The sequence below is a fragment of the Cynocephalus volans genome, chromosome 1, assembly GCF_027409185.1.
Source record: "Cynocephalus volans isolate mCynVol1 chromosome 1, mCynVol1.pri, whole genome shotgun sequence".
Taxonomy (NCBI): Eukaryota; Metazoa; Chordata; class Mammalia; order Dermoptera; family Cynocephalidae; genus Cynocephalus; species Cynocephalus volans.
This window is the reverse complement of record NC_084460.1, coordinates 30,897,092-30,921,939: the sequence shown is the minus strand read 5'-3', so window position 1 is coordinate 30,921,939 and position 24,848 is coordinate 30,897,092. Positions and strand designations below refer to the sequence as shown.

At 57.0% G+C, this 24,848-nt stretch overlaps 1 protein-coding gene across 1 annotated transcript; it reads right to left on the bottom strand.

The window, feature by feature from the left end:
- Positions 1 to 57: 57 nt before the first annotated feature.
- MYH7B (myosin heavy chain 7B) lies at positions 58 to 23,661 on the bottom strand. The gene is made up of 41 exons (XM_063090216.1): positions 23,415 to 23,661; positions 22,073 to 22,179; positions 21,748 to 21,891; positions 20,997 to 21,153; positions 20,657 to 20,684; positions 19,495 to 19,591; positions 17,299 to 17,322; positions 17,054 to 17,146; positions 16,870 to 16,933; positions 15,836 to 15,934; positions 15,104 to 15,207; positions 14,841 to 14,979; positions 14,500 to 14,618; positions 14,259 to 14,408; positions 13,929 to 14,099; positions 12,567 to 12,746; positions 12,335 to 12,467; positions 12,171 to 12,247; positions 11,647 to 11,734; positions 11,305 to 11,422; positions 9,488 to 9,611; positions 9,244 to 9,380; positions 8,341 to 8,596; positions 7,119 to 7,361; positions 6,263 to 6,439; positions 6,026 to 6,171; positions 5,616 to 5,706; positions 5,151 to 5,540; positions 4,068 to 4,194; positions 3,861 to 3,979; positions 3,575 to 3,771; positions 3,078 to 3,427; positions 2,785 to 2,909; positions 2,553 to 2,668; positions 1,724 to 2,120; positions 1,517 to 1,642; positions 1,248 to 1,418; positions 1,052 to 1,156; positions 875 to 970; positions 304 to 441; positions 58 to 222 (listed from the first exon to the last, which is right to left on the bottom strand). Exons 1-41 carry the CDS (start codon positions 23,503 to 23,505, stop codon positions 211 to 213), a joined length of 5,826 nt encoding a protein of 1,941 aa, XP_062946286.1. The 5' UTR covers positions 23,506 to 23,661; the 3' UTR covers positions 58 to 210.
- Positions 23,662 to 24,848: the final 1,187 nt, after the last annotated feature.

Sequence of the window (24,848 nt, the reverse complement as noted above, 5' to 3'; positions counted from 1 at the left end):
GTGTGAAATTGAAATTCACCTCCCCTTCGAATTTCAAGGGAGGAGAAGGAAACCAGCTGGAGCTACAGATGCAGCATTTATTCAGGGTCTTGGGGAGGGTGAGGGGCTGCAGATGGGGATGAAAAGATGACACATCAGGGTGGGGGTAGCTGGAGGTGAATGATAGACAAACAGCATATGTCCTTCTTCAGAGGCCAGGGTCTCAGGCTGTCATTCCTTGTGCTGAGGGGAGAGGGATGGCCAAGTGAGCTGCACCACCTCCTCTGCCCCGTGCAGAGGGCGGTGCCCCATGCCACCCCTTACCTTGGAGCCCAGGGCATCCCGGGTCCGTGCCCGCAGCTTGTTGGCCTGGGTTTCTGCCATGTCTGCCCGCTCCTCTGCATCGTCCAACTCGTGCTGGGCTTTGCGATACTTGGCCAGGTTGGTGTTGGCCTGCTGCTCCTAGGGGCACACACAGGGCCTTGGTAACTGAGATGGTCATTCTGGTCCCTGCCCCATCCCCAGAAGGGAGCTGGCTTCTGGTCCTCAGCTCTGTTGCTACCACCATTCTCCCTCCTCACCAGCAGCTGCAGCAGGTATTAGGAAGTTAAGACTCCTTTGAAAGGTGCCTGCGAGCCAACCCAGCCCATCAGAAGCCATCTCCAGCCCTGGCGAGGGGAAATCATGTGGGCGCACTCCAAGAGACAGCTAGGTCTAGCCTTTTCCTGGAGCTGTGAGAAACCTCTCCCCATGGGCAGTGGGTCACTGAGCTGGAAGGATGGAGCTGCCACCCCTTATGGAGCCTGCTGCTGACGCCTCACCTGGCCACAGTTGGGCCAGCCCAGGCATGCTGGCCAGTAGTAGGCCCCAGATGCCCAGTCCTCAGCGTACTCACCGCCTCCTCGAACTGGCGCTTGTAGCTCTTGACCTTGCTCTGCAGCTTGTCCACTAGGTCCTGCATGCGAGCCAGGTTCTTCCTGTCCTCCTCGGCCTGGGCAGGCACAGGGGACTTAGGGCTTGCGTGGATGGAGCCAGCTCCAGGGCTGCCCCCAGGGTAGACCCTGTCACCCACCTGGTAGGCAAGCTCCTTGACCCGGCGCTCATGTTTGCGCACCCCTTTGAGGGCCTCGGCATGCTTCTTCTGCTCTGCATCCAGCTCTGCCTCCAGCTCCCGCACCTGCGGGCAGCCAGGGGACGGGCCTAATGGCCTAGCGTGCCCTCAGGCTGCCCACCCTGCCTGGGGAAAGGACCAGAGGGGCTGCACACACCTTGGCCTCCAGCTTCTGCACCTGCTTCTTCCCGCCTCGGAGAGCGGCCTGTTCTGCCTCCTCCAGCCGTGCCTGCAGCTCCCGCACCGTCTGCTCCAGGGTCTTTTTCATCCGTTCCAGGTGTGCACTCGTGTCCTGCTCCTTCTTCAGCTCCTCAGCCATCATGGCTGCCTGCAGAGGAGGAGATGGCATGGTCAGAGGTGGCCAGCCCCAGAGGAAGTCCCTCTGAGCTCTGCCCCGGGCCCCCCACAGCCCTGGCCCAGCCTCACGTCTGTGATGGCCTTTTTGGCCTTCTCCTCGGCCTCCCGCCTCTCTTGGGCAGCCTCCTCCACCTCCCCGCTCAGCTGGGCCAAATCCGCCTCAAGCTTCTTTTTCTGGTTCAGAAGGCCCGTGTTCTATGGGGAAGCAGAGTCTCAGAGCTGGCCCAGTGGGCCTCCACCCCACCCATCCCCATGGGACCCGCTCTCCGTCCCCACCTGTGAGTGCAGGAGGTTGAGGCGCTCGGTGGCCTCCAACAGCTCCTGTTCCGCCAGCCGCCGGCTACGCTCGCCCTGTTCCAGGGCGGCCCGCAGCTCCTCCAGCTCGGCAGCCAGCAGCGCAGCCCGGCGCTCCAGGGCCTGCGCCTGCTCACGGAGCTCGGCAGCCAGCCGCTGCTCTTCATCCCGCCCTGCCTGCTCCTCCTTGAGTTGGGCCTGCAGCAGCCGCATGGCTGCCTGTGCCTCCATGGCCTGGCGGGCGGCGTGGCCCAGCTGCAGCTCCAGGTCGTTGAGGTCGCCTTCCATCTTCTTCTTGAGCCGCAGTGCCTCATTGCGGGCCCGGGTCTCTGCGTCCAGGGAGGCCTGCAGGGACTCCACTGCCCGCTGGTGGTTGCGCCTATGGCAGGGTGAGATGGAAGGGGCGCCTTGGCATGGGAGGCGCAGGTGGGTGCAGGCATCACACCTGCCGTTACAAACACTCAAGGATTGGTGGGGACGGGAGCCAATTTCGGTAACAAGTGAGTTGTCCCTCCCTGGTTTAAAGCCTTTTGTGACAGCCTGTTGCCCATCAGAGCAACAGGGACAAGAGCAAGGCTCAGAGACAGGCAGGGATGGACTCTGGCTCTACCCCACTGTGTGACCTTGGGCCAGTCCCTTAGCCTCTCTGAGGCTCACCTCCAGAATGGGACCACTTGACCTGATAGAGTCATGTGGGAGAGGCAGCCCGTGCACACAGTGGGGCGGCACATGCAGCTTCCTTCCCTTTCTGCTGCTCTCAAGAGGCGGGCACGGGAGAAGCTCCTAGCCCCAGGAGGAGGGATGGACATACCTCAGGTTAGTGCACTCCTCATCTTTCTCTGCCAGCTTCCGGTCCACTTCAGCCTTGATCTGGGATAGCTCCAGCTGGATCCGCAGAGTCTTGGTCTCCTCCAGTTCCAGGGCCCCCTGGGCATGTGGAGTAGGCAGTATGGGGATGGGGGCTGTGCGCATGTGTTCAGGGAAGTGGGAGGCCAGGGGAGCAGCGGGTCAGCGTCCACCCACCCCTGCAGCCAACCCCTGACCTCAGCCTCTTCCAGTGCAGCCTGGAGCTCGCTCTTCTCCCCTTCCAGCGTCTTCTTGGCTTTCTCTAGTTCCTGGATGTTCTTCCCACTGAGGCTGACCTGGTCTGTGAGGTCGCTGATCTCCTCTGAAGAGTGGACAGGGCACTGAGGGGCCACCCCCATGGCTTGGCCTCCAACCAGGTCATTTCATGCACCCTTAATTCCAGGGTGGCCCTAGCAGGGTACTCTGAGTGTCTGAAAGATGTTCCCAAACCCAGAGCAGCACCTTGGCCCTGGCGCATGGTGGATCATACCCTGCAGGTTCTTGTTCTCCCGCTTGAGTGTCTCCAAGGCCTCGAGAGCCTCCTCGTGGCTGTGCCGCAGCCGGAAGAGCTCCGTGCCCAGGCTGCGGGACTCCCTTTGTGCTGCCTCCAGCTCCCGCTGCATCTCCTCCTCCTGCCGCCGCCGCTCCTCCAGAGCCCGCTCCAGGTGCCGCTGCTTCTTGTCCAGTGCGGCAGCAGCTGAGGTCGCCCGCTCCAGCTCCAGGGACACGTCCTCTGACTCCGTCTGCAGCCGGAGCTTGGCCTTCTCCAGGGATGAACATTTGGCATTCGCAGCCTCTACACCCTCCTCTGCCTCCTGCAGCCGCAGTGCCAGCTTCTTTCTAGGCCATAGGACCAGACGGGGGGGATGGGTGTAGGGAGGAGGCTGGCAGAAGACTGGCTCCAGCATCTCCCGTCACCCCCAGACAGGGTTCAGAGGCACAGGCGTAAACCTCAGCGTGGTGGTGTTCTGGCAGCAAGGCACTCACTTGGCCTCCTCCAGCTCCTCGGTCCTCTGGATGGCATCTGCCTCATACTTGCTCCTCCACTGGGCCACCTCCGCATTGGCCTTGGACAGCAGTCGCTGCAGCTCAGCCTGGGCCTCAGCCTCCTCCTCGTGCTGCTCCCGCAGGAGGTCACAATCATGCCGCAAAGCCTGCACGGCGTGGGCCAGCGCATTCTTGGCCTGCAGGGACACCAGTGACCTCAGCATCCGTCCAGGCCAGGGGCCCCAGTGCCCACCTGTCCACTTCACAGTTGCCAATGCCAGCCCACCTTGCTCTCCTCCTCCAGCTGCCTCCGCAGTTCTTCCAGGCTCTGGGTGGCTGAGGCCTTCCCACGGCTCAGCTGACTGATCAGAGACTCCTTCTCCTCTAGGAGGCGGCTCAGCTCTCCTGCAGGCAAAGGAGAGGGCAGGTCAGGCAGGCGAGGGACAGCACCCAGGCCCCGCCCGGCATGGCCCAACTGAACCCCTGGCCTCACCGCTCTCAGTCTGCAGCCGCCCTCGCTGGGTGCTCGCGTCTGCCAGCTGCCGCTGTAGCTCCTCCACCTTGATCTTGGCCTCACTTAGTTGATCCTCATAGGCCCGGCATAGCTTCTCTGCACTGGCCTGGGATCCAAGGTCAGGGGTTGGGACAAGTTTGTGCATCAGAGGGCAGGATCTGGGACTGCCAGGCAGAGACTGGGACCTGGGATCAGGAACTAGAAAGCTAGATATGGGCCCAGGAATCAAAGGGTGATGAGAGCCTTAAGTTCAGGGCCAGGGATTCTACTGCTAGGCTCCTGGCTTAACTGGTGGATGTCAAAAGGTGAGAGGGCTGGACCAGTCCCAAGGCCACTGAGTCAAGGTGAGGGTTAGGATGCTAGATCTGAGGGCCGGCCCATGGCTCACTCGGGAGAGTGCAGTGCTGATAACACCAAGGCCATGGGTTTGGATCCCTATGTAGGGATGGCCGGTTAGCTCACTTGGGACAGCGTGGTGCTGACAACACCAAGTCAAGGGATAAGATCCCGTTACTGTTCATCTTTTAAAAATAAATAAATAAATAAAAGATGCTAGATCTGGAGTCAGCTGGGGACAGAGGTCAGAGATCAGCTGCCACGATTAGGTGGTATAAAGGTCAGGGGTAAATGTTGGGTGCTGGGGTTCAGGACAGAAACAGAGTCAGGAAAGGTATTAGGTCAGAGTTCAGGAGTCAAGGGCTAGGGTCACAACTATGTTATGTCAAGGGTCTGACACTGGAATTGGATGCTGGGTCAAAGATGATCTGGAGTCAGGGAATAGGATTTAGGAGTCAGGACTTGAGGTCAGGACTGGCCAGGGGAGATGGGGAGATGTGGGATGGATGTCAGGTTAATGGGTCAGGGATCAGGATCAGGTACAGGATCAAGGCTGGTGTGGGGTCAGTATTGGCATGGGATGGCCAGGGGTCAACGGGTGGGGCCTACTGCTGGGGGCAGGATTGGTTTAGAGTCAGGATGGGTATGGATGGGCTCAAAGGGAGGACTCAGGACTGGATGCTGGGGTCAGGGATCAGAGGTAGGAGTTGAGAAGGAGGCAGACACCTTGCTGCGGGCCAGAGTCTCCACGTTGGCACCCAGATCGTCCACCTCCATGCGTAGCTCGCTCTTTTCCTTTTCCAGCTTCTGTCGCACCCGCTGCAGGCTGTCCACCTGCTCCCCCAGCTCAGCAGCAGTGTCCACCTGCTTGCGCCGCAGAGCCGCCACCGTGGCCTCGTGCCGCAGTGCTGCCTCCTCCAGCTCCCGCCGCAGCTGCCCCAGCTCAGCCTCACGCTTGCGGCAGCCCTCGCGCTGCCCGGCCGATGCACCACCTGCCTCCTCCAGCCGCTCACTCAGCTCCTCCAGCTCCCGGGCCGCCTCTGCCCGCTGCTTTTCAACACGGGCCCGGGCTGCCCGCTCCGCCTCTAGTTCCTCTTCCAGCTCCTCTGCCCGAGCCTGGCGTGGGTGGGCAGACACTGTACCTTGGTGGACCTCTGACCCCAGCTTCACCCACTCTGGTCCCCCACGCACCTGCAGCTCCTTGATCTTCTTCTGCAGCTGGGCCCCCAGTAGCTGCTCATCTTCCACCCGCAAGTTCAGCTGACTCAGCTCGGAATCCTTCCTGGGAGCCACAGGGTGGGCATGAGCCAGCCAGGCCCCACCTTCCATCCACCTGCCAGGCGCCCCAGGAAACACCCCCTCCCAGGCCCTAAGTGACCTCACCCCTGTGTACCCGCTGCTCTGGATCTGCTGGGCCCTTGGTGCAGGGAGGGCAGAACACCCCCATGCACCCTAGTGACTCCCATCTCTCAACCCTCGACACTTAACATCTGCAGAAATGCAGGACTGACTAGACTCCAGAAGGGAATGAGGACACCGTGCAGGCCCAGAAGGCCCTGCCGGCCGGGAGGTCGGGTCGGCTGCCCTCCCCTACCACCTACTTCTTGAGCTTCTCCTCCAGCTGCTGCTTGTCCTGAGCAGCATCTGCCACCGACTCCTGTGTCAACTTCAGGTCGCCCTCGAGCTTGCGCTTGGCCCGTTCCGTGTCCATGCGCAGCTTCTTCTCCTGCTCCAGGGAACACTCCAGCTGCGGGGCAGGACAGGCAGAGCTCAGCCACAGCCCATGCCAGCCGGTGCCCCCTTCCTGCCACATGGCCCCTGGGCTGGCCCTGACTCACATCTTCCACCTGCTGCTCCAGCCGGAGCTTGGCCTTGGCCAGCGCACTCACGCGGTCCTCCTCTGCCTGCAGGTCACCCAGGGCCTGCTGGTGGGCCTCCTGCAATGCCTTCTTCTCCTTTGTCAGCCGGGCCACCGACTCATCCAGCACGGCCATCTCCTCTGTCAGATTCTTCACCTGTGCCGGGGCAGGGTCACCATGGGGACCTCCCTCCCCACACTCCAGTCTGAGCAGCCTCCACGCCAGGTCAGAGCAACTGCCCCTTCCAGCTATGCGACTTGGGCCAGCCCCTCCACTCTGAGCCTCCACTGCCTCATGGCTAAGAACTGACACTGTCCTCCTGGAGTTGTACTGAGGGGTTAGGGAGCCAAAGCTCACGAGGCACTAGCACAGTGCCAGCCCGGAATGAGAGATGGATAGACCCTGGCTGCCTCAGCGAGCACCTGTGAGAGCCTGGACAAGCAGCTTACCACCCCACCTCGCTTCCCTCTGGCTCATGAAGTCAGTACTTCCCAGGCTGCGAACCACAAGGGCCATCACGAGGGCTCAAGGGTAGAAGGCATATGAAGGCACCAGGCAGATGCAGAGCTGGGGATGTGGGGTTCCTGCCCTAAGGGGGCTTGCAGTCCAGGAGGAGGATGATAGTCGCTAGCATTGGCTGTGCACCTACTGTGTGCGAGGCCTTGTAGTGTGTGCTCAGCAAAGGCCAGTTACACACAGAATCCTCACTCACCCTGATAACCCCACTTGACAGATGAGGAAATTGAGGCCCACAAGAGGCAGTGACCTGCAGCCACCTGGCCCCTAAGCTGGCCCCCTGGCTCAGGTCCTTCCCCACAGCTGGCCAGGCCCACACCTTGTTCTCTGTGGCTTGCTTCTCCTTCTCGGCCTTGGCCAGCGTCAGCTCCAGGTCATCGATGTCCTTCTTGAGCTCAGTGCACTCATCCTCCAGCTTGCGCCGGCGGGCAGCCAGGTCAGCGCTCGCCTCCTCCTCGTCCTCCAGCCGCTCGTTCAGCTCCTTCACCTTCGCCTCAAGCTGCACCTTGGATTTGATCAGCAAGTGGCAGCGTTCCTCGGCATCTGCCAGGTTGTCCTGCTCCTGGAGGGGACACAGAAAGTGGGGCCAAGTCAAGGCAGGGCCAGGCAAACCAGCTGAGGGACACCAGGCCAGGTCCTGGAGAAGAAACTTTATTTGTCCACCCAAGGGCTCGATGCACATGCTCGGCTGGGCTCTGAGGACCAAGGACTGCCTTGTTCTGCTCTTGGCCCAGAAGGGGCTCAGATGTGGAGGGAGACATGGTTTGGGGAGAGGGACACACAGAGCATCAAGAGGGAAACGAGTCAGGCTGGGGTAACCCAGAATGAGGCCCCCTGCCTGCTCCCCGCGCTGGGCTGAGGCCCTCTGAGGGCAGGTGGGCAGCTGTGGGTGTGCAGGGCCCTGCACGGCTGTGGAGGGGCTCAGGTGTTCTCTTTGCTTCCTCCCTGCCTGGCTACACGGCTGCCTCTGCACTAGTAAGTGACTTTTGTGACCACAGGACCATCTCTGTCTTCCCACCAGTGTATCTCCAGCACCCATGCAGGGCTGGCATGCAGCCGACACTCAAAGCATGTGCTGAAGGAAAGAAAATTTGCTCTGGGAACTTGGGGAGATTCCGGACCCATGATCCCTGCCCTCTGATTATGACCCTGTTACCTGCCACCTGGGTTCCCATGGCCCTTAACCAGAGAAGGGAGCATGGGTCTGTTTCAGGGGCAGCAATGAAGGGAGAGCTGGGGACATAGGCTCCCCTGCAGCTTTAGCAGGAAACCAGGGTGATGGGGTGAGAGCGTTAGGACACGTAGACAGATTGAGGCCTATGGGTGGAGAAGCTGGGACGTGGAAGACCTCGTCTGGTGGTGCCTCTGGAGTAGGAAGGAAGATCCAGGTAAGGCCTAGGTGCCCAGAGCACACCAGGGCCACCCTGCTGTGGGGCTGGTTGTGGTGTTTCCTTGGGGCAGGTTGGGATAGTTGTGGTGCCGGGGGCACCAGGTTACCAAGGGGAACCCCTGCCCTCCCTCCCCCCCCCCCCGCCACTCACTGCCTGCAGCTGCAGGGCCAGGTCATTCTTCTCCTGGGTGACACTGACATGCGTCTCCTCCAGCTCCTGGCGCTTGGCCTCAGCAGTGGCCAGTGCCCCCCGTAGTCCCCGCAGTTCTGCCCGCAGAGCTGCCAGCTCCTCCTCAGCCTGCGCTGAGCGCAGCAGCGGCTTCATCTTGAAAAACAGCTTCATCCACGACCAGTTCTTGACGGCGTTGAAAGCACGGATGTTCCACTGGATGGTGAATAGGGCATCCCTGGGGAGGGGAAGCCGGGTGTGAAGCCCTGATGTTCCTGACCACCCACCCGGGCCACATCCCACTAAGCACAGGAGGCATGTTGTCTTCCCAGTAGCCTCTGCTTTGCAAGTGAGGTTGGGAGAGAGACCCAGGATGGCACTCATGCATCTTGAATATCCTACAGCCTCCGCAAGTGTTTGGAGCCACCAGGGTGGTTAAGATACTGGGCTCTGGGGCCAGACTGCCTGGGCTCACATCCCAGTAGGCACTTGCCAGCTGTCACTGGCTCTCTCTGCCTCAGGTATCCCCTCTGCTGAACGGATATAATAACAGCACCTCCCTCTTATGATTGTCTGCACATTAGCTAAAATCATACAAATAAAGTATCTCGTCCAGGGCCTGGAACTTAAGAGACTTGGAAATCACAGGGCGCCATCATTATCACTTTGGCCACATTCTGGGATGGCATGGAGTAGAGAGGCTGGGGCCCTCACCCCAGTTTTCGAAGTGAGGAAATGGAGGTTGGGGGCTCAGAACAGAACATTGCCCCAAGCGACCATAGGGACAATCTGACCACAGGGCAGCATGACACAGCTTGGAGAGGCTGGTGGTTCTGTGAACCATGGGACAGTGGCTGCACCTCCACCCCTGCCCCCCTTACCCACCTGCCTCCCAGCAGGCGCTGGTACTCAAAACGCATGAGGCGGCCCCGGCTCCGCGCCTGCAGCAGCGTCAACACCTTGGCCAGACGCTGGTCACGGAGCTCCTCCAGGATACCTAGAAGGCCAGCCTTGAAGAACACCTAGGGGCAGAGGGGGGCAGCCAGGTGTAACCCCCAACGGCCAGCATGACCCCTGCCAGTGTGACCACCTAAACCCAGGATCAGCCCCAATTCCTGTGTACCCTGACCTTGGTGTAGCCAAACTGGTATTGGGTGTGGTCAAAGTCCAGTGAGCCCAGCAGCTTCTCTGTGGCCTTCCTACTGTCCATAAAGGTGTCGTCCGGGATGGCGCTAGGGTTCAGGATACGGTACCTAGGGAGCAGGGAAGGGCTGGTGAGGAGGAGGCCGGTGGGAGTGTCTGGGATGTCATTCCTGGGCCTCTCAGAGACGTCAGCCAAGGTTCTAGAGGGCACACACTGAGCAAGGTGGCAGGGAGGCATCATGACATTGGGGGATTGGCGTATTCTGCTCAAAAACCTCAGGGTGAGGGCCAGCCTGTGGCTCACTTGGGAGAGCGTGGTGCTGACAACACCAAGTCAAGGGCTAAGATCCCCTCACCGGTCATCCTTGTAAAAAAAAAAAAAAAAAAAAACCTCAGGGTCCGTTTAAATGCATTCACTACATTTGTAGAGGCTATAGTTTTTACAAAAGACACGCACTACTTTCTTTTTTAAAGGCAAAAAATATAAAGGTGACATGCTGTACTGTATCACAACTGAAGGAACATTTGGGAGAGAATTCTAATCAAAAAGCAAGGGGGCTGGCCAGTTAGCTCCTTTGGTTAGAGCATGGTGCTGATAACACCAAGGTCCAGAGTTTAGATCCCCATACCAGCGAGCTGCCAAATGAAAAAGCAAGGGTTCCCAGTACACGGACTTCTAAAGTAGTCACCTGTTGCACAGGTGTACAGGGCTGTGTGGGCCAGGCGTGTTGCGGCCACACTGTGAAGGCAAAACTCCAGAAACACAAACCGTCCCTCACTAGCAGGACTCATTAAACAAAGCACAAGGTTCACTAGACTATAGGACTTTTTTTGTTTGTTTAAAGATGACTAGTAAGGGGATCTTAACCCTTGACTTGGTGTTATCAGCACCATGCTCTCCCAAGTGAGCCACGGGCCGGCCCTTATAGGATGTTTTACAGCTATAAAAAAACAGATGATGATGCAGATTTATGCCCATCAATAAAGAATAATCTCCAAAATAGATTGTTACATGAAAAAACAAACTCAGCACCATGTGTGTGTGCACATGTGCACACGTGTCTACGTGTCAATGTGCCCATGTGTACAGTATTGTAGGGACATCCATTTATAAGGACAGTGTGGATGACCACAGTTACTTCTGGAGGGGGAAGGAACTGTGGATGCTGTAGCCTGACAAAATCAGACCTATCAAGGGAAGGGAGAAGAGCTGAGAGCATTGACCGAGCGCTCACTGCATGCCAGGCATATGAAGTCTCGCCCACGTAAATTCTCCTTCACCTCCCAAATCTGTACCAGCTCTGCCTGCTCCACTGAGCTCCACACTAATAAATCCAATCTCCCCCTCAACTTCTCTTCTAGGATGTGTGCTGGAGAATTTTCAAACTCGACATGCTCAAAGCAGAGCTCAAACCACTGTCCCCTCAGCACTCCTCAACAAAAAAATTAAAAACCCTGTCTTTGTATCTCACTAAATCCACCACCAACTCCCCTGTTGCTCAGCCCCAAACCTGGGCACCCCCCTTGTCTCTCTCTTATTCTGTAGCTGCCTCATCTCATCGACAAGGCCCGCTGGCTCTACCTCCAGTACTTGCCCCAAGCCTGTTCACTTCTCCCCACAATCCCCCTCCCAGGTCTGAGCCACCACCATCTCTCCCAGGCCCCTGCTTCCCACTCGGGGACTGGAACCTCTGTCTGCCTGCTAGGCTCTAAGGTGTGTGTGCCTTTCCTGCCGCCCAGGCTGCTGCCTCCACCTGGAGAGGCGGGGCCGAGAAGGAGCCAGGATGGGCAGGGACCACCCACCGCTGCCGGAAGTCGGTGTAGAGCAGCCTGTTGGGGAATCCTTGGCGGCAGATCCGGATCCCCTCCAGGACCCCATTGCAGCGTAGCTGGTGTAGCACCAGGAAGGCATCCATGACCCCTGGATGTGGCAGGGGTTGAAGGGAAAAGGTTAGAGGCCAATGGACACAACTTCAGGCCCCCTTCAGAGAAAAGAAAAAAAGCCCAGACCCTGGGCTTACTCTGAGGCTGTGTAGACACTGCGAGGCAGTGGAGTCAGGGGGAAGACCCAGTTTCCTGGTCTCTGCCCTGTCATGCTCCCTCCAATGTTCCCCATCCCCACCGAGCCAGCTCTGGGGTGACTACCTGGGGTTTTGTTCTCATTGGGGACAATGCAACGAACGAAGTGGGGCTGTGTGGCCCGCAGGTTGGTCATCAGCTTGTTGAGGTTCTCCTGGGAGCACAGAAGAGCGGTGGGGCAGGGGAAGGCACAAAAGGGGCAGAGAAACAGGATGGGATGCCGCAGCGGGTCAGGACCATTACGACCAGGGAGCAAGTGCCCAAGTGTGCCCCGTAAGTTTATTCTTTCATCCCTGTTCCCTGTGACCCCTTGCTCTCTCCTGTCACCACCCCAAAAGTCTTCAGTTCCCCACCAAATCTCTATCCCTCCCAGAGGTCCTGTGGCTCCCATCCCTTCCCTGCAAACCCTGCCCAGGCAGCGTGGGGACGGGAGGCAGCACAGACTTGCTGTGATGTTCACGTGGAGAGAGTTAAACATCACTGCAAGTCTTAACGGCCGCCCGCCCGGGGTGCAGGGGACAGGGCTGGGAGTGAGGGGGTCTGGAGGCTGGCGAGTGTGAGGCCCCCACGGGGCCCAGACTGCACCTCACCTTGTGCAGCTGGGACACAGTCTGGAATGATGCTGCCTTCTTACGCTTCTCCTTCACCCCAGACTTGGGGGGCTCAGCTAGTAGAGACATGGGGCCCAGTCACTCCAGAGAACGCTGCTCCGTGAGCCCCTGTTGGAACGGCAGTCTTATCCGTGGGTACTCACTAGAGCAGGAGCCTGCATAGTTCTCGTAGAGGGTAGCCAGGAGCTTATTCTGTGACTTTTGGAAGATGGGGACCACTGTCTCATTCAAGGGATCCTTGTTTTTCTCCAGCCAGCCCACGATGCTGTAAGGCACCTGGTAGGGGCAAGACAAGTGCTAAGCCAAGGTGGAGAGCCCAGAGCAGGCAGAGAGAAGGGTGGGTGGCTGAGGGCGGCGGTTCCAACAGGCACCTACCACGCCCGCATAGTGGACCACCTCGAAGTGGGCCTGATACTTGCGCTTCTTGTCAGGCCGAGGCTGCTGGAAATTGGGTGACTTCCCCGCGTGGTTGTCATAGAGCTTGGCCCGGAAGCTCGCATCTGAAGCCTTGGGGAACATGCACTCCTCCTCGAGGATGGACAGGATGCCCAGTGGCTGGGGACAGGGAACAGCTTGGAGAGCCTCCATCAAGCCAGCCTATCCTGGCTGGACCCCTGTTCCCCAGACCGCCTCCCTCTGGGGACCTTCCTAGATCCCCAACCTCAGCCACAACCCCAGAGGGTCAGGGACCAGACCCACTCCCAGGAGACCCATCTTCTAAGAGAGAAAGAAAAGTTTGTGGCTTGGCTGCCAGCCCCCTTCTGCATGGAGCGCGGCACTGAGGTGTCCTCTTTGTGTAAAGAAGAGTGCAAACCCAAACTGGCCTCTCTGTACACTCCCACCCCCCAGACACACACTCACAGCACACACACACACACACCTCCGCACAGGTACATGGTAAATTTTTTTTAAAAGGCCATTGAGTTCACATTTTGGCTTGCTCACTTACTAGCTAGCTGTGGGGCCCTTAGACTTCACTAAACCCAATTTCCTAACCTGCAAAATGGGAAAATGAATATCTTAAGTGCTGATATCTTCTAACAGCAAAAACTGTGGGCCACCTAAATGTCCAGCAGTAGGGGATTACAGAAAGGCTTTGTAGGAAAATTATCTGCTGCATGAACTATACTGCTTTCTTCAACAACATCCAAAATATATTTTCAGAGATAAAGTAGGATGTGAAATGAGTCTGTATCTACAAAAGAAAATGGATGCACAAGTTAAAGATTTAGAGTAAATTAACTCAGGTGCTACAATACAGGCCGTAGTAGGATTGGGTAAAACACTTTTTTCCCCTTTATTTCCAAATTTTCTTTAATTTTCTTTCCTCTGTTCTTTATACAATGGAAAAATATTTATAATGTTTCATAGTCAAAACACAAATAAAGGGATCACACCCCACCCTACCCCCAAGCAGTTCTGAGGATGCAGTGACATTGTGGCTGCAATAAGGCTTTGTGAACTGAAAAGCCATCTGCACCCAGGAGAGGCTGTTGTCAGCAGCACTGGGATGCACATGCCCACCCACACCCCCAACATCCATTTACATTCAACTCCAACACACCCATCCACGCACACTCCCATCCACACACACGCACACAGACACATGCTTACTTTGATGCACTATCACACACATGCACACTTGCACAGGTTTACTCACACATGAGCACACAGACATTCCTACTCACTCACTACAATACCCTTCCCTCCTTGCAGTGACTTTGCCCTGGGCCCCACCTTTTCGATGAGGTCAATGCAGGGCTGCAGGTCAAGGCCAAAGTCGATGAAGACCCAGTCAATGCCCTCCCGCTTGTACTCCTCCTGCTCCAGCACAAACATGTGCTGGTTAAAGAACTGCTGCAGCTTCTCGTTGGTGAAGTTGATGCACAACTGTTCGAAGCTGTTAAACTACAAGAGGAAGGTGCCCAGTTCAGCAGGCTCCTCGCAGGTGGGAAAGGGAGGCCCGTGGAGGAACAGGGATGTGCATGAGTTAGCTCCTGTCCCCCACCCACCCATGCTCCTCCACCTCAGAGAGAACAGAGCCTGGGGTTGTGGGCCTGCTCTCACCTCAAAAATCTCAAAACCAGCAATGTCCAGGACCCCGATGAAGAACTGCCGGGGCAGCTTTGTGTCCAGCGTCTGGTTGATCCGAGACACCAGCCACCGGAACAGCCGATCGTAAGTGGCCTTGGCCAGAGCCCCCACAGCAAACACCACCTGGAGCACAGGCAGGTTGGGTTGGGAACTGACAAGGAGGGAACCCTGCCTCAGCTGTCCCCAGGTGGGCCGTGGCCTGCAGGCAGCTCACCTGCTCCACACTCTGGCCCTTGGTCACATACTCGTTCCCCACACGCACCCGGGGGTGCAGAAGGCCTTTGAGGAGGTCCCCACTGCTGACCCCCATCAGGTAGGCAGCCTTGTCAGCACCTGGCAGGGCACACGGTAGGATAAGGAAGGAGGAGGGCGAAAATGCGGGCACTTGGGGCTCTACTGTCTCAGCCTGGGTGAGGAGAGGGAGGCTGGGAGGAGTTCAGGAGGGTGAGGGTCTGGACTGAGGTACAATGTTGTGGACAAGAGGTAGGGTCAAGGTGGACAGGACATTGAGATCAGGGTCAAGGTGAAGGCCAGGCCAGGGTCAGGGCCCCTTACTCTCAGTGCCGTCGGCCTCCGCCTGCTCCTCCCGCTGCTTCTGCTTGAACTTCATGTTGCCGAAGTGCAGGAGGGCACCCACGATCTTATAGCAGGCGCACTTCTCATCCACACTGAAGCCAAGGATGTCCATGGCATGCTGGGGGTGACGTGAGTAGTGGGTTCAGAGAAATCTGGGCTCCTCCAGGGTCCAGCTGGGCACAGCTCCACTGAAAGTGCTTCCCACCTCCACCTAGCCCACTCCCTCCCGCCACAGCCCTCACATCAGTGGCAATGAGCTCCTGCCCATCATCCATGTTATCCACCGTGATGACACCCTGGCTGCAGAAGTGGTAGTCGTAGGGGTTCATGGACAGAAGCAGCATGTCTGGGGACACAAGGCAGCAAAAGGCAGGTCAGGCTGTGTTCACCCAGCTATTCTCCCTCCCCACATCCCAGCAAGGTGGGACCAGGGGGCCCCAGCCCAGCAGGAGTCTAGGGCCCTCCCAGGACTTCTCTGGGGCCTGAATTCTCATCCCCACCTCTACGTCCATGGCTTCTCTTTCTTTATGGTTTTCTGAGGAATGAGCCCCAATCCCTATGATATCCCTCGACCATTGCTCACAGCCACACCTCTGGCCCAGGTCCTGTGCTGGGGCATCGGGAGGACCCACCTTCGAGGGGCTTGCAAGGGAGGGGAGCTGGGCCTAGGCAGTCATTGGTCCCCCTCTGGTGCTGGTATGGCCTAATGTCAGTACAGCAGGAGGGACTTGGGTCTCTGTGAGATGCCTAGCCAGGGTAATGGAGCCGGAAGGCCAGGGCTCAGCAATAACCAGAAGTCCCAGGAAGGGAGTAGGAGAGAAAATGGGTTCCGAGTCCCCAGGAAAGAAGAGATGTCACACACCCCAGGACAGTAAGGGAACAGCCATCCCATGGTCTGGCCTGAGGGTGCCAGGAAGGGCCAGGCAATCGCTTTGGGTTGGGACCCCCACATCGCCCTCCATCCGGGCCCTCACCCTGCAGCTCTGGCTTCTTCCCCGAGAGGATCTGGTAGTAGATGTGGTAGCTGCGCTCGCCGGGCAGCTGAAAGATCACCCTTGACTTCTCCAGGAGATCTGAGGAGAAAGGCGGACCCCCCCAATGGGCATGGAGTGGCAATGAGGGGCAGGGGATGAGGGGTGCTGTGTCCCCACATACACCATGTGTGAGAGGGAGGATGTCCCTCCACTGGCGCCTGTGTCACTGTGAGGGACATGTGTCTGTCTATACCTCAGTGTGTGTCTCTGTGTGTGTCCTTGTGTGGGAGTGTATGAACGTGGGTATCTGTGTGTGTAGGTTGTATTTGTGGTGTCAGTGTGTGCATGTGTGGCCAAGCCCCTGAGTGTGTCTGCACACGGGTCAGAGTGTGACCCTGCTGGGACAGAGATCACTCTGACTGGGTATCTGTCATCAGTCCTTTGGGATCCTGCCCCTGTCACCACGTGCCTGTATTTACCCATCAGGATCTGGCCATGCATCCCAAGGTGAGGAGCAGCCAGCTCCGTGCATGTGGCCCAGGCACCTGGCGTCTGTGCAGTGGGGCTGGGTCAGGCAGGATGAGCCACCTCCCCAGATGTGTAAGGGAGCTTCCCAGCAGGGGGCCTGAAAGGATGGGGGACTCCAAGTGAAGACAGGAGGCTGGGGCAGGAAGGGCGCAGGCCAGGCCTGCCCTACTGGGGTCCAGAGAAAAGAGTGGGGTGGGGGAGGGGCCCATCACAAGGAGCTTGAGTGGCCAAACAAGGATTGGGGTCTCTACTTAAGGTGACAGGATCTAGAGAAAGGGCAGGGACAGGATGTGGTCGGGTTAGTATCAGAGGAACTATGGCTTGAAGAAGACCCATGAGAGGAGGCCGGTGTGACCTTCTGGGGAGAGGTGAGGTGGCCTGAGCTGAGCACTGGCCAACGGATGGAGCAGGTGGGATCCCAAAGGACTGATGACACACACCCAGTCAGAGTGGTCTCCGTCCCAGCCTCCATCCCTCCTTCCCAGCCTCCCCACCCCCAGACTCACAGCTGTCAATGTCAGAGGATGCCAGCTTCCCAGAGGGACCAAAGTGAATGCGGATGAACTTGCCCTGTGGGTAGAGGGGTGGCCCTCAGTCAGGGCCTCCGCTGGTGCGTCCTGCCCACAGAAGGTGCCACCACCTGTGCCTCCCTGCTGCCCCCTGCTGCCCACTCCCACTGTGGCCACTCACGAAGCGGGAGGAGTTGTCATTCCTCAGGGTCTTGGCGTTGCCAAAAGCCTCCATGGCAGGGTTAGCCTCAATGATTTGATCCTCGAGGGTGCCCTGGTGGCAGTGGGGTGAGGGGTCTGTCAGCCCCAGTGCTCACTGACTGGGAGGCCAGAGCAGCCCACGGCCCCTCTGGTTGTGAAGGGTCAGGAGACGTCCCTGGGACCTCACAACTGTTGCCTGCCCGCTCACACAGGGCCCACACTTACCCCAGTCTTTGTGGCCAGAAATTGCTGGGGGGAGAAGGAAGACAACATTAGAGGGTGTGAGGTCTCACCAAATGGGGCTTGGGGACAGTGGTTAGCAGGATAGTGAGTGTCAATTAGTCCCCCAAATGTGTAGCCCTCTACCCCACTCCCATGGCCTGACCCTCCTAGGGTTGTTAGAAGTGCCGGAAAGCAGGAGCAAACCTGGCCCTACCCAGGGTCTTGAGGCAGGGGGCTGCCTCTGGGGTCTTCCCCTTGCAGCCCTTCCCCTTCTCCACCCCATCTCAGGTCTCTTAGGTATCCCTTCATTTTGCAAACTCAATGCAGTGGCCCCTGCCCCAAGCCCAGGGACCTTCTAAATCTACTCCCCTTAGAACTCAGCTCAAGTGCCCCCTCCTCTAGGAAGTTCTCCCTGATGCTCTGAGGCTGCAGGAGACCTCTTCCTACCCTGAACTTTCCTACCCTAACCTCCCTCTAGAATCGCCCTTTACACACTTCTCCTTTGTATCATGATTAGGTGCATCTTCACAGTACCATTGCACACCTACATTATGCAAAATGACCCTTCCAGGTGCATATTATTAGCCCCAATTTGCAAATTTGGAAACTAAGACTCAGAGCAGGGAGCTGATCTGCTCAAGGGCACACAATAAGTCTGCTGGGGCTGGAAGGGCAGGCATGAGCCCAGGCATCCTGCCTCGCACCATGCCCACAGCCCTCCTATGTCTCAGCTGGAGGGATACTCCCTCTCCCCCTCCTAGCCTCATCCTCATCTTCCCTCCATTTCCCTTTCCTTCTCTTCCCTACCCTGGATGCCAGGAGCCTGGGAAGAAAGGGAGAGAAAGAAAGGAATGGATTCTGGAGAGAACAGACATGCCACCAGGGAATTTGTGGTCATTCATTCACCTCCAGGGAGCCCAAGACTTAAAAATGGCCCCAGAGACATTGCTGGGGAGTGGCAGGAGGAGGGAAATGGCAGGAGTCCCCTCCCCACACACTCCTGTCCAGTGCTTTTGTGTAGGGCTCTCTCTGGTCTGTGTGGACAAATTTGGGGCTGAGGGGAGACGAGTTGATAAAGCTTTTAAGTTCTTGCATCCACCTCCCTTGCCTGACTCTCCCCCTGGACTCCACCATCAGGGACCCTTCCTGCCTTGGTGACCCCTGCACCCAGTCCTTCCAGCTGTGTCCCTGCCAGCTCTGGCCTCTCTCTGCCATCTTTTCCTGTCACTGGACCAACCCAACTTTCTGCAGCATCTCCAGAGACCTTTGGGGGGTTTGGAAAACAGGGCAGGAAAGGGAGGGAAGAAAGAGTACCAAAAAGTCAACAGCAAAAACAAAACAGCAAAAACAACAGCCACCACAACAAAAAACCAAAACTGAAATAAAAATCAAAAACCAAGAACATCAAATGGGGAAAAAGTAAAAGACAAAAAGAAAAAGAAAAACAACAACAAAAAAACAGTGGAAAAAAAGAAAAATGCCCCAAAAGAAAGCAAGGCTCAACAGGACCAGGAGTCAGGTCTGTGGGAGAGGAGGCCTTGGGCTTCAGGAAAGAAAAGGCAGCCCATTTGGGGGTGGATGGATGGGGGTGAGGGGGCCGCTAAAGGGCTCTGAAGAGCTGGCACTGGGGCTAGGAATTGAATGTTGTACCTCGAAAACAAAAAAAAAAACAGGGCCCCTGTTGTTTTGGAACTTTCTCAAAACTGTACAGAAATCACAGAGCACAAAATTGCCCCACAAGCCCCAGCTATAAGGATGACAAGTGCCCTTGGCTCTGGCTAACCCTCGTGCATAAGGCTGCTCCTTCTCATTGGCAGAAGGTGACTGTCTCTGTGGTGTCTGAAAGCCAAGAAAACAATCACTTCTTAGGAAAAGTGGCCTATTAGGTAAACTCTTTCAAAATATGAAGGTCACAATGGAAGACAAAAATCACACAAAAAAGTTTAGGAATAGCGATTTGGTCCCCGCCATGTGTTACGGATGGGACGTAGAGGCAGCCCGGAACAGGGTCACACAGCGAGTAAAAGGTGGCCACAGCCTTTCTGGTCAAGCCTTGCTCAGGCCAGAGTCCCCCATCAGGGTGGGAGGCTCAGGCAGGGCTGGGAGCTTTGAAGAGTCAATTTTTTAAAAGAAAAAAAAGGGGAGGGGGAGAAAGAAAGAAAAACAGCGAGAAGCAGTGCCCAAGTGGGCAAGTCTTACGGCCTTCTTCCCCGGCCCGTCTCCCAGGGCAGCGACGATGGCAAAGTACTGAATGACCCGCTTGGTGTTAACCGTCTTACCGGCCCCCGACTCTCCGCTTGGACGACACAAACATAAGTCACCAATGCCCATCTGGCCTCGCTAATTACCCCCCTCCCCAACACTCAACCCCTCAAGCAGGGCCCTCTGCTCTCCTTCCCACCCAGCTCCCAACTCAGGCCCCCAAATCAAAACCCCCAGGGATAGACCAACCCTTAGAGGTGTGGAGTTGTTTACAAACTGAGCCAGTGTAGACCATCCCTGTGGGATAATAACACACATGATAATACCACTGTTTACTGAGCACTAACTTAGTACCAGGCGCTGGGCCAAGTACTTTATCTCTATCTGCTCAGGTAAACCTTAGAAAACCCTGTAAGGCAGGCACCATTATCACCCCCATTTTATGGATAAGGAAACCAGCTTCAGAAGTTCTGTGACTGTCCCTGCTGTGTGTCAGGCACATATATCAACTCACTGACTCCTTATAACTCTGTGTAGTAAGTAGGATTTTTCCACTTTTATTGGTGAGGGTCAGAGGCCCAAGGGCACACAGCAGAAAGCAGAAGCGTGATAAGTTGAACCCAGGTCTATCTACTTTCAAAGCCCTTGCTCTGAAACACCAGGCACGAGTGCACGCATGTGCGCGTCTGCACACACACACTCTCACACACAAACATCATCCTTGGCTGGACATGAATATGGGCATGTACTAATTCTACAACTTTACCACGGGGGCAAACGAAGAAATAGAGCTAAAATTCAGAGATAAGGAGATAGTGAGAAGGAAGAAGGGGGAAAGCCTCTCCCCCTCCCCTTGAGCCAGAATTAGAACCCCCAAAGGATTAAGGTGGGAGACTCCGGGCCCTGGGGAGGGAGGGTATTGGGGCTGATCACTCCAGTGCTTGGGCATCCCCTCCTTACCCTCGACCCATAAAATATGTGCCCAGAATGGGGGCAGGGAAAATGTTCAGGCCTGATCTTGCTTCAGCTGGGACATTGGCTCCAGGCGGTAAAAGCCCTGCCCTAAGCTCTTTGGATTCAACCCTCAGAAATGACTTTGGTTCCACCCCTTCCTGCCAGTTGGCCCACGTTTCCCACCCCACACCGAGCCCATACTCACGTGATCAGCATGGACTGGTTCTCTCGGTCTGGAGGAAAAGGGAGTAGATAAAGAGAAGTCAGCCTAGGTGTGGGACCAGCCACAGGTGGAACACCTTGGGTATCCATGGCACTGGGGCAGCCCCCCACCTCCCAGGGCCAGAAATGGGAAGGACCAGGTGGGCCCGTCCAGACCGGAGGTCAGCTCCCACGCGGAGGAAAGAATGGCTGTGCTAGATCTAGTGCCCAGCAGCGTCTCAAGGAGGGACTGTGCAAGTGGAGGGGAGGAGATCCTTTAAAGACCCCCCCTGGAGCCGTGGTGGGGGTCTTGGGTGGGGAAGAGGAGTCGAGGCGGCCCTTACTGCGTAGCATGTCGTTGTAGGCGTTATCCGCCACCGCATATATGTGGGGCGGGGCCTCTGAGCGGCGCTTTCCCTTGTAAGCGGCCACCACGGAGGCCGTGTAGACCGGGAGCCACTTGTAGGGGTTGATGGTGACACAGAAGAGGCCTGAGTAGGTCTGAGGAGAGAGTGTATAGGTAGGCTTTTTTTGGTGGGGGGCCCAGTTCCCATCTCCAGGCCCCAGTCCTCACCACACCGTGAGCCCTGCGGTGTTTCTCAGAGCCATTTGACTTGCCACGCTCTGAGGCCTCCCGACCTCGCCCCAGCCCTTCCTCCTGCCCCCCGCCCCGCTCCCAGCCGAGGGCCCCACCGCTAAAGCCCCTTAGCCGAGCCTCGAGCCCCGCCCCCGCCGCCTCAGTGGCTGCCCTTAGTACCTCCAGCCCCACCTCCGGCCCGCCCCAGCCTGTGGGGCCGCCTTCACAGCCTCACGACATCGCTCCGCCCTCCCTCTAGTCCCGCCCCACTCCTCACATTCCGGGTCCCCACGGCGCCCTGGCTCTTCCTCCAGCCCCGCCTCTAGCACTACAGTTCCGCCCCTCCAGCCCCTCTCTAGCTCCGCCCCCACCTCCGACATCGCCGCCCTTCCCCATGATCCGGTCCCCACAGCGCCTTGGCTGTTCCTCTAGTCCCGCCCCCACGCCGTGGTCCCGCCCCACGGCCATGGCCCCGCCCCACAGCCCCACCTCTAGCCCCGCCCCGACCCGCGGCCTACGTAGATCATCCAGCGCGCGTAACGCTGACGCAGGTTTTGCAGCACAGCTGCCTCGTTGAGGTGTGTCATCATGGCCAAGTCCTCGAGTAAGTCGAAGCGGGGTGGGTTCATGGGCTGCAGCTCTGTTTCGCGCACCGTCAGCACCTGCCAGGGAGGCCTTGTCGTAGGGTAGGAAGCCTGGAGGAACCAACTGACCTCACCTCTCACCCCCATCACCTCCACCCACACACTGCCAGACCCCCTTCATCCAGACTGCGGATCCCGCTGGCCAGGACCAGCGCCCCTAGGGACAGAGGGTCTGATCGCAGGAAAGGGGTAGCTGAACCTTCTGGTCTTTGGTTTCCACGGTGATTCTGCCCCCGGTAGCCTCAGACTTGACTTCCGCCTCCACGTAGGCATCCTGTTCATCGGGCACCCAGACCCGTTTCTTCCCTGGGTTGCGGAGAGATCATTGGGACTTTGAAAGGGGCTGAGGCACCTCCAGGGGCTCAAGCCATATACATAGAGCTGCTCCTCTCCCAGAAGCCCCTCTGCCAGGACGCAGGAGTCCCAGTGAAGAACCCTTCAAACCCAGACTCCTGGAAGGGAGCCTAAAGATCTCAGACGATTCCCTGACTGGAGTAACAGTTAGGGTTACACACTTGGGTTCAGATCCCTGCTTCGGCCACATTTGCCCTGCAGAAAAATCCCTCATTCTCTCTGGGCCTATTCCTTCACATGCAAAGCTATGAGGATCTTCCGAGGTCTGATATGGGGCAGCCCCTGAATATCATGCACATAATTCTCAAGGGGGTCCCCCCCCATTTCACTGATGACTTAAACCCAGGTCTCCTAACTCTGTGTCTGTGCTCTTTCCTACCTGGCCAGATGACCTCACAGGTTCGGTGAGTCCAGATTTCATGGTGGTTAAAAGCATGAACTCAGGCTGCAGACTGCTAGATTGTATTCCCTGTTCTGCTAATTACCAGCAAGTGCCTTAGTCAGGACTATCTACATAACTTGTAGGCCCCAGTCAAATGATAAAGTGGACCCCCTTGTTAGAAACTTATTAAAAATTTCAAGAAGGCAACAGCAGAGCATTAAATCAAGCACAAGGTCCTTCTGAGCATGGGGCCCTGTGCAACTGCAGAGGTTGCAAGCCTGTTCTAGCTCTGGCCCTGGTCCCCATTTCCCCAGGTTGTTCAGATGATGCATGGAAAGTCATCTGTTCTGAGCCTGGCACACAATAAGCACTGGATACACACTGCCTATTGTTATTATTGTCCTATGATCAAAGCAAGTCATAAATAGTAGTTTTTATTCCTGTCCCTGATAAACAGTGGCTTTGGCTCTGTGGAAAGCACTAAAAATAACCCCAGCACAGGTTTTGTGGACATGTGAAGGCAGCCCGCACACATGTCGATCAGTCTCATCTCAGAGGCCTCAGGCTCCAGCCACTCCAGGAGTCAGGTGGTATTATCCCATTTTACAGAGGAATAAACCAAGGCTTGCTCACAGACACACAGTGATGTACACAGGGTCCCTGGGATTTTGGCCTCCAGGTTCCAGACTCTGAGGGAAAGGTCCAGGGCTAAAGCTATCAGGCCAGAGTGCCCCTACCCCACTCCTGGTCTGAGTCCATAAGGGCTTCTCTGTGGCTGTGCCCCCTTCCCCCTGCCCTCACTTACCATCCCACGGAACAGTGTGCACCTTCATCAGCTCCTGGTAGCCCTGGCGGAGGTAGCGGGCAGACTCCCCAAGTTCACTCATATCCATCATGGCAGAGGCACCAGGGAGGAGAGACTGGAAATCTTGGAGGTTCAAGGCGGTCCAAAGCAGCAGGCACTGGAAGATGGCAGTAATGAGGCAACTGAGGGGCCAGGGGCCCAAAACTGGGGCATGATCCTCCAAACCACAAGGCCTGATGCCAGGTGGCTCCTGGGGCTCTCTATTTCAGCCCCTAGGGTGAGCCCCCAACACACAGGTATACCCTCAAACACCAGGGCATCCTCTCCTAAGATACCGAAGACTCGTGCCCACCCACAGGCCCCCTCACCCACCAGCCTGCCTCCCTTCAGCTCCAACCCCAGCCCTGATCACCCACCTCAGCACCACGGTAAGGGCAGGAAGCTGTGCTACCCCTTTTATTGCCACCGTCAAGGTCAGTAGAGGAGAGCTATGTCAGCAATCTCCACGTGTCACAGCCCCCCCAGCCTGGCCACAGGACACAAAAGGCAAATTCCCTTTTATCTCCACCAGCACGGCCCCTGGGCTATTTTTACCTCCCATTGTCAGGGGATCACAAAGGCAGAGAGAGACACTCCAGTGAGAGTCAGGGAGGCTGGGATTCAGAGACTGACAAGGGCAGGGACAAGGCAATGAGAGATTTGGGAAGACTGAGGAGCTCAGAGAGAGAAACTGAGACAGAGAGTCTGATACACCCAGAGAAAGACTCACACCCCAGAAACAGAGAGCAAGGAGACTCAGAGAGGGGGACAATGGGAGCATTTGGCCCAACCCTCTTTATACATCCAGAGAAACTGAGACCCAGAGAAAGGAAGGCACTGGCCAAGTCTCTCAAATAAGCAGTGGCAGAGACCAAGTCAAAAAGAGAAGCAGAGAGAATGACACATCCCTCTCCAGCACCTGGAGACACTCTATTTCTCCCCTGCCTCTATCCCCATTTCACTGAGGGGAAATCATACCTGAAGAAAACCAAACCTGGGACCATAAAATAAAAGAATAATTTGGCTGAACAGGAAGCAAATCAAGGAAATTTAGACCAATTAGGAGCCCCTTTATATTCTGCCATTCAAGATTCACAGGAAGTCAACTTCCTGCATCCCACATTCAACAGGGGCTGGGGGGTGCTGGCACTTGGTCTGGCTGATACAGGCTTTGGAATGTGTCAGGGCACTTCCAGGCTCTCCTGTCCATCACCCCATTTTGGGCTTGGTGACGCTGTAGAATTTTAGAATCAGAGAATCAAAGGATCCAAGATTCTTATACACCAGACACAGAACTAGAGAGTTCCAGAGCCAGGATTCCAAGCAGATGTCAGACAAAGCTCACACAGAAATCCTCTGTGCCGAAGGGCTATCAATTCCAAATATGCAGATGTG

Coding starts and splice junctions, on each gene's coding strand:
- MYH7B (XM_063090216.1), bottom strand. CDS start 23,505: ATGATGGATATGAGTGAACTTGGGGAGTCTGCCCGCTACCTCCGCCAG. Junction 17,147..17,298: donor TTCTGGCCACAAAGACTGGG/GTAAGTGTGGGC, acceptor CACTGCCACCAG/GGCACCCTCGAGGATCAAAT. Junction 3,428..3,574: donor GAGGAGCTGGAGGAGGCCAA/GTGAGTGCCTTG, acceptor CCTATGGCCTAG/AAAGAAGCTGGCACTGCGGC.